Source organism: Cucurbita maxima, unplaced genomic scaffold, assembly GCF_002738345.1.
Source record: "Cucurbita maxima cultivar Rimu unplaced genomic scaffold, Cmax_1.0 Cma_Scf00001, whole genome shotgun sequence".
Taxonomy (NCBI): domain Eukaryota; kingdom Viridiplantae; phylum Streptophyta; class Magnoliopsida; order Cucurbitales; family Cucurbitaceae; genus Cucurbita; species Cucurbita maxima.
Genome location: NW_019272017.1, coordinates 5126752 through 5135302, shown reverse-complemented (window position 1 = coordinate 5135302; position 8551 = coordinate 5126752). Strand labels below are relative to the sequence as shown.

At 37.6% G+C, this 8551-nt stretch overlaps 2 protein-coding genes across 2 annotated transcripts; both read right to left on the bottom strand.

The window, feature by feature from the left end:
- Nucleotides 1-804: 804 nt before the first annotated feature.
- On the bottom strand, nt 805-5679 carry LOC111477941 (subtilisin-like protease SBT4.14). The gene is made up of 10 exons (XM_023121952.1): nt 5412-5679; nt 5201-5295; nt 4703-4800; nt 4419-4559; nt 4139-4244; nt 3346-3862; nt 2513-2835; nt 2319-2427; nt 1541-1754; nt 805-1459 (listed from the first exon to the last, which is right to left on the bottom strand). The coding sequence occupies exons 1-10, from the start codon at nt 5499-5501 to the stop codon at nt 897-899; spliced, it is 2256 nt and encodes a 751-aa protein (XP_022977720.1). The 5' UTR covers nt 5502-5679; the 3' UTR covers nt 805-896.
- Nucleotides 5680-6828: 1149 nt separating this feature from the next.
- On the bottom strand, nt 6829-8490 carry LOC111477961 (serine carboxypeptidase-like 50). Its single transcript, XM_023121988.1, has one exon. It carries the CDS (start codon nt 8388-8390, stop codon nt 7020-7022), a length of 1371 nt encoding a protein of 456 aa, XP_022977756.1. The 5' UTR covers nt 8391-8490; the 3' UTR covers nt 6829-7019.
- Nucleotides 8491-8551: the final 61 nt, after the last annotated feature.

Sequence of the window (8551 nt, the reverse complement as noted above, 5' to 3'; positions counted from 1 at the left end):
TTCCAGCCACTTGGAAACTAATAACTACAATGCTCTTCATATTGGAATAGCCATAGAATTTTAATTGGAAGACCTAATCATTCATTTTTCAGTAGTATCAGACCTAACAAAGCTCTAAAGTCCAAATATCCTTTCAAATCATAGAAATACGACTGATAGATGAATTATATCCTCATTATTAAAAAATATTACGAACTAACCACAATTGTTTATGTTCATGGATTTTTATAAGAATGCTGTGGTTCCTTTGAATCCCACAATAGCTTATGTTCATGGCTTTTTATAAGAATTTCAGAATTTCTAGAATTTGACTTTTTTTTTTTGTTTTTTTTTGGTATACTTTTCCTAATTTTTTTTCTTCTGCATAATTCAATTCAACTTTGTTTTGTTTTGATCCATTTATCTAAAAAAGAAATAATCTCATTTGATTTTGTGCACGCCAGAAGATACTTACATTCGGAGATGGGGCAGAATCAATAAATTTACTATTCTTGAAACTTGATCGGAACTCACTCCCGAACGATTTCTCTTCGGAACTTTTTCATGAAACTTTATCAAAATAACTTCTTTAACACGAACCATTTATAAAAAGCTATTATTCCTTAGAAATCATGGATCTAAAGAAAAAAAAAATGGTTCAAAATCCATACCTATTCTCCTCGAGTTATTAGAAACCTTCTCCTTCCAACACAAACACTCCTATGGAGAGGCTCAAGAAGTGAGAGAGCAAAAGAACGACCATTTTCAGAAAGCAAATGACAGTTTCTTGAAAACAAAGAATAATACAAAGTATCCACACAAATATTTGTGTAACAACGTTGTATTGCTGTATTCTGATTCAAATGACTTCAAATTGTCTTTGGTTCCTTACATAGGATAACAAAAGAAAATTCCAATCATTCCCTTACAAATACTTCTTCATCCTCAGGGCTATAAACAACAATTGGACTTCTCACAGCATGTCGAGCTCCGATCCAAGCAACCGAACCTGACACCATTTTCCCCGACGCCAAAGGACTGGCCTTCACAGCCACCTTAAAGCTCCGCTTCTGCTGCAGCCGTGAAAATGACAATGTGCTTGGTGTAACCGTGATCTCCACCCCCGGGGGAGCCTTGATGGTGGCATTGTAGACAGATACGGGGTGACTGACGTTGGTGACTCGTCGTCGGAACACGGTGGACATCGCTCGTCGAGGGCTCTTGAGCCTGAGTTGAAAGGTTGGATAATTGAGAGAGTCATGTCCATGCCCCGGGATTAAAGTAGAGCAGTTTATGGATTTAGTTCCAGTGAGGACGCTGATCGAAAATCCGGTGTAGCCTTCACTACAAAGGAATTGGATGTATGACATTTCATTGAGATCATAGATTAGGCCAGGATTTATGGCTCTTGATGGATTTAGATTGCCAGCGCCATATGCAAATTCGCCATCAGGATTCAGCCGTCGGCTGATCTGACTCGCTTCATAATAGAAGCAGAGATGTTATAATGTATGATATCTTGACCAATTGAAACCACATATTGACTGGAGAGAGAACGTACCGGTGGTGATCAGGGCGGATCTAATGGCGCCAGGAGACCAAAGAGGATGGAAAGACTTGACATAGGCGGCGGCGGCTGCGACGTGAGGGCAGGCCATGGAAGTGCCAGACATGAGTGTAAATTTGGAGAATTGGGTGTCACCCTCCTGCCCTGTTAGTGACTTCAGCGGCGTGTAACCGGCCAATATGTCCACTCCGGGCGCTGCTATGTCCGGCTGCAACACATCGGCAAACTATTTTTCATACCCAACCATCTAACTCACAGCTAGCAAATATTGTAGGATTTGAACTTTCTCGAGCTTCCTCTCAAGGTTTGTAAAACGCATTTGGACAAGTTTCCACACCTTCATAAATAATGTTTGGCTCTACTCTTCCATAGAGCCCTTTCGAGCTTCCCTTCAAGATTTTTAAAATGCTTCTGTTGTAATTTCTACACTTTTATAAAAAATATTTCGTTCTACTCACCAATGGAGTCCTTTCGAGCTTTCTTCAAAGTTTTTAAAACACGTTTGGAAGAGGTTTCCACACTCTTATAAAAAATGTTTAATCCTTCTCCCCAACAGAGCCATTTCAAGCTTCCTCTCAAGGTTTTTAAAAAACGTCTAAAGAGGTTTCCACACCGTTATAAAATAATATTTCATTCTCCTTTCCAGGAGTCCTTTCGAGCATCCCTTCAAAGTTTTTAGTACATGGAAGTTTCCCAACCCCTTTGTTATCCTCCCCTATCTAATATAAGTCAAAATCCCTCCCCCAAAATGAACCTTTGTATTTTGACATACCTTAAGAATGCGAGTAGTGCCTGGATTTGGGCCTCTAGAAGAGAAGGAAGCGGCCATAGGAGCTGCTGCTTTGAGCTGCCTGGTTTTGTATATTACTGCCGTGGGGGTTCTGTTTTCAAATCAAATCCTAAAACACTCGCCTAGTTTAATCAACGTTTAGACTCAAAGGGTAACCCAAATTATACACAGATTACCTGGTGGACTTGATATAGGAGTGAATAACAGCACCAACAGAGCTGCTAACCATGGTGGCAGGAGCCATGAAGATATTAGCATTGTCAAGATACTCATTGCTTTGAATGATAGCGCCGTTGGCACCAAGCGCACTGACAACAGAATCAACGCCCCAAGTGATCAATTCGCAGAAAACAAGACTGCCCTTCACCTTGCTTGGATCAAGCGAGTCCTCCTCGCAATGGCTTGCGCTCTCTCTGTTCCCTGCGCCCCTCGCCACATCCCCTCCGTACACTAATGGGTACATTTTTTTCTTTGGATTGAATATGTTTATCCCTACTCCCTGTTGCCATAAGATTTTGACATTAACTAAATTGATGGAAAGCCCAACTTTATCCGATATTATTGCCCTCTTAATGAAGTCTTGTGGGCTACGAGATCTTATGCTCAAAATAGACAATATCATACTATTGTAGAGATCCGTGATTCTTAAATGGTATTAAAGTCATGTCAATAGAATCCTCAAATATTGAATGAAGAAGTTGTGAGTCTCGAAGGTGTAGTCAAAAGTGACTAAGTGTTGAACAAAGGGTGTACTTTGTTCAAGGACTTTAGATAAGGAGTCGTGCCTCCCTTTGTTTAAGGACTTTAGAGAATGAGTCGAGCCTTGATTAAAGAAAAGTTGTTCGACTCTATAGTATACTTTGTACTAGCAAAGTATTGTTGGAAAAGAGTTTAGGATTTTAATTAATGAATACTCAATAAGATCTTTTGGAAAGTCTAAAATAAAATCACGAGAGTTTATGTTCAAGGTGACAATTGATTGAGCTAAACATATATATATGAACTTTACCGAGATGTTCTTCCCATTGCCCAACTCTAGTAGACTGATAAATTTCCGATCAATCGCACTGGCCCCAACCGTCACAATCCACGGCGCGTGGTTAACGACACTGCCGGGGGTCGGGCCGTCGTTTCCAGCGGAGGTCACGGTGATGATACCCTTCTTCATGGCATGAAACGCCCCAATGGAGATGGAATCATCGGAGTAATTGCCAAAGGCGCCGCCGCCGATTGATATTGAAATGACATCGACGCCATCATGTATGGCAGCGTCAAAGGCGGCTAGAATATCCATATCGGCGCACCCAGTGCTAGCCCAGCAGACCTTGTACATGGCAACTCTGGCTGACGGCACGCCTCCACGGGCAGTTCCTTTGGCCAGACCAGAGAGGCTGGCTCCGGCAACTGCATTACCTGTTGCCGTTGAGGACGTATGCGTGCCGTGGCCATCGACGTCTATCGGCGACAAGATGTCGGCCGGATCGGTGTTGCCGTCGAGCTTGAAATATCTTGCTCCGATGAGTTTTCTTCAACATATAACAAGATTCAAATAAATAAATAACAGTTTGAATTAAAATTCAATTGAACTAAAATTTAATGTTTTTTTTTTTTTGGGTTAAATTAAAATTTTAATTTTAATCTTTACTTAAATCATAGAAGGAAGAGGATAATTAAGACAAATTACAAATTTTTTGTGACGAATAATTTCATAATTTTTTTAAAAATATAAAGAATAATTCATCACGTGCAAAATATAATAATAATAATAATAAGTGAAATAAAAGTAAAAAAATGGAAATTACTTGTTGCAGCCGGTGAAATTGGCGAAATGGTGACACGTGCCCTTCCATTTTGTGGGAGGAGGACCAAACCCATCATCTTTAAAGCTATCAGCGGTTGGAGTGATCCCTGTAATTAAATTATTAATTATTATAAACGATAATTTATATATTTTCTATCAAAATTATACAGATAATCTTTTTTAAAAAAATTGATTTTAATTAGTCAAAAATTTAATTTTTTTACGTAATTAATAATAAATTTTTGATTAAAATTTAAAAAATAATTCAGTTGAGAAATTACCGGTATCAAATAAACCCACAATAATATCTGTCTCTTTGGAATTTCTCTTGGCATGAGAAGACAATCCGATGAAATCCCATGATCGTGTTGTTTGTAATTTTCTATAGCGGTTTGGAATCACGTGATGCACATCTTCCCTCTCTACATTAACGATTATAAACTATGAGGGGGTAAAGAGCAAATTAAGAAGAATATGAGCTCTAGAAAGAGAGCTTATAAAATTTTAGGGGTTAAAGAGCAAATTAAGCAAGGAGAAAGGACTTGCATATAAATATAAAAATTACTTGACAATGCTAGGGCTTCCTCTTCAGTAAGCTTGGCTGCAAAGGCATTGAAGCTTTTTGTGTAACTATACACCATCGACTCCTCCGCCTCGACATAGCTATGAAGATACGACTATGTTCATTAAAGTTGTCGTAGTAATATGACTATCATTTTCATAATTGTTATATGAAATCAAATAATTAAAAATAAATATGCTATTTTAATTGTTATTGATCTACGAGAGGGTTTGTTAGTCGCATTAGGTCTAGTTTGGTACATTTTTAAATCAAAATAACCCTTATTAAAGTACGAACAAAATTCTAAACATGTGATAATTGTATCGTAAGCAACCCTAATCTAGTTTCAGGGAAACCGATTAACCAATTCAACTATAAAATTTTCATTTATTTGAATCTAATTCAAACCGTACTAATTGGATTGAATTGATCCAATTTTTCGGGTCATTAGGTCAATAATAAATTACACAAACAAAATAAACCTATAATAACCTAACCCACCTTTCCTTCACTGACATGAGAACATTAAGATGTGTTTCCACTGCATCAAACTCATTCAAACCAGGCTTCATTTCCAGGAAAACAATGAAATGTTTCTGCAAAAAAAAGCAAACACAATGAGAAAAAAAAAAAAAAAAAAAAAAAAAAAAAAAAAAAAAAAAAAAAAAAAAAAAAACACTAAATTTGAACATGAATTCATGAACGCAACAACCTTTTCCTCATCGATTTCTACAGCATCGACGCAGCCTACGACGAACAAAAGAACACAGACAAGAACACGAGAAGATATCGATATCAACATGGCGGGCGGTCGTCGAATATTGTTCAAATCGAATACGAAAAAGCTGGAGCCAGATCTCTATAGTTTGTTTGGATGGGTATATATTTATAGAGATGGAAAGCAAGAGGAGAGAGAGGTTTGGATTAGAAGAAGAGCAATGAGACTTGAAGTTGACTGTCTTTGTACTTTGTCTTAAGAGATTGGTGAAATGTTACAGACATTTAACTCAATTTGCTGATTATTGGTATATATATATATATATATATATATATATATATATATATATATATATGTGTGTGTGTTATCTTCGCCATTGTTAATTCCCGATTATTATTATCTAATTACGCTTGGTTATATCATTTTCGAAAAAGGATGTGGTAATTTCTTGAGAGGAAAGCATATTTCACATAAATTTATGTCACAAATTAAAGGTGTCTTGCATTATAATTCAAGGGACTTGAATCTTTGAATGTATGCTTGTGGAATTGACTATGAGTCTTATGGTTCCTTAAATGGGTTTTTCAAATGGCTGCTTTGCTTAGAAATCATATCTTCATCTTTGATAGTAGCTTAGAGATAATTAAAGTGTTCTTTAGTCTTAAGTTAGATTAGAGAGAATTAAACAAGTGTAAGTGTAAATGTAACGACGGACTTTTCTAAATTTAAACTGATAAGAAAATTTTGATAGATGAACGCTAAGTTCGATTTTTTGAATGAATAAATATTGTAGGTGAAATTGGATCACGTGAAGTTGAACTTAGAAATGTTTGGTCAAAGTAAGCTTAGGAGCACCAAATTGAGTCTAAAACAGTACGTACGGGCTAGGTTGGATGAAACTGATTGATGCATGACTAACACGTACTATGTGGGTTCACTTGCATGTTATTGTTTATGTTATAATATTCTAATGAAATTTATCTGGCTCTTTATGATTGTTATGTTGATATGATCATATGCTTTACATTTACAATAGCATGAATGAAATACTATGAATATATATACGTCTAACGATGAATATAATTCACAATAAGCATGAAAGTATTGTATCTATCATCTTATTGAACTGTGATTTTTAATGTAGGACCGCATGCATGGTATATATCAGATAATCATGAATTACTTCTCTAGCATGATATGTACGGGTGCGTACATTAAGTTATTATTTGTGTTCTTTTCCTTTTTGTTGCTTTTTTAGTAGTGTGAGCATACGCTAGTCTTTACTCAGGCCTAGGGTACTTTAACGAACTCACCCTGTGTAAAGAAGTATTATGAATCCAACCTCACCAAGAAAGAAAAGTGGAATAGTGTATGTTAATACACGCAGGACATGAACCATACACAACTATCATAGAACAAACAAAATGTATGCATACCTAACTATCAGTAAGGACATCCCATACGATTATTTTCAATTCTTTCTTTTTTTACTGATTCTTTTTCAATCGAGATGTGTGGATTCATCGGCCTATATGGTCTATATAAAACCTGTTCATAGATTAACGTCCAACATCGGAATCATAAGCATACATTTTTTTTATATCACCAAACCCCAAAATCATTAGCACCAAAAGGCTTCTTCTCTTCAGCATTATCATCACCAAAAACCCCCTTCTCCAACACCCAATCTTCAATCATTGCTTGAGAGTTCAAAGCTTGATCAGAAGGAACAAGATGACCAGCTCCCAACACGACAGCATTGCTCAAACTCTTCCATTTCTGAACATAACCAGCTAACTCATCTCCAACACTCCAAATCTTTCTGTCAGCTCCCAAAAACCTCTCAATCTCACCCCATTTCACCTTCTTCAACCAAGCCTCCGTTGAAACCACGCCGTCCCTCAAATCAAACTGCCCTTGATAAACCAATACCTTACTGTTCTTCACCAGATAATCAACCTTATATCTCATACTCTTCATCACATCATCTTTCAAAACCTCCCCAACAAGATCGCTACACTCTTCGAAAACCATGGACTCATTCACTCCCAATGCCCTCTTCACCTCCTTGAAGCTCAGGAACTCAGCTACCAATTCAGAATTATAAGGAGATTTTCTTGTATAATCATACAAAGTGGCTAATCCTGTCATGTTCTTGAGCAAATTCAAGACCTTGCTCCTTGCATTTGTGGCCTCACTCCAATTCCCCTTTTTAGTGAGCTCCACAGCCTCCAATTGAGCGATTTCCATTTCCTTTTTTTGCCTTTCGTTAATCAGCCCAGAATAGTATGCATTCAACGCATGAGTGGCTACTTGAGTAATGGGATCTGTTAGCCCATTTCCAATGGCTACACCAGCTAAATTGAGCTTCTTATCAACAGGTAATTTGGGGTTTTTCTTCAAAATGTAATACCCAATTGAGGGAACATATTTCCCTGCATAGCTCTCCCCTGTTATGTAAATGGGTCGATTCTTAAACGTAATATCCTGCTCGATAAACGAAGAAATTGCAGAAAAAAGATACTTAGAAACAGAGTATTGGTTTTTAGGGATCTCATCTTTGGTTGCTGCAATACTGAAGCCAGTTCCAATTGGATTGTCGAGAAATAGAACCCCAAATCTTCGATTCCACGAGCCTGTATTGGGGATTAGGGAAACAGGGTCGGTTTCTTTTTTGTGGAAATTGACCCGCCATGGACCCAGCTCGAAGAAGTTGCCAATCATGGAAGAACAGCCAGGGCCGCCTTGGAGCCAAATCAGAAGAGGGGTTTTTGAGATGGAAGAAATTGGGGTTTGGGCTTCGTAAAAGGCGAAGTAAATGGCGGAGCCGGTGGTGGGGTTGATCGGGAGATAGCCTGATTTGGTGGGAAGAGCTTCCGCCGGAAAAAATGGCGGAGATGAAGTGGCTGGAACTGGAAATGAAGCGAAGAACAAGAAGAAGAAGACAGAAAGAAGAACATTGGTTGAATCCATGATGAATTGTTGAGTTCAGATCTGCAGAAATGATTCCATGAGGGGAAGAAGAGGAGCATTGACTTCGCTAAGCTCTCACTCTCCACAAAGTCACCTAAAAATCAACGACCATTCATTTTTTTAATTTTTATTATTTTTTTTATTAATTTTGTTCAAAAGAT

Coding starts and splice junctions, on each gene's coding strand:
- LOC111477941 (XM_023121952.1), bottom strand. CDS start 5,501: ATGTTGATATCGATATCTTCTCGTGTTCTTGTCTGTGTTCTTTTGTTC. Junction 5,296..5,411: donor TAGAAATCGATGAGGAAAAG/GTTGTTGCGTTC, acceptor TTTTTTTTGCAG/AAACATTTCATTGTTTTCCT. Junction 1,460..1,540: donor ATCCGCCCTGATCACCACCG/GTACGTTCTCTC, acceptor TCTATTATGAAG/CGAGTCAGATCAGCCGACGG.
- LOC111477961 (XM_023121988.1), bottom strand. CDS start 8,390: ATGGATTCAACCAATGTTCTTCTTTCTGTCTTCTTCTTCTTGTTCTTC.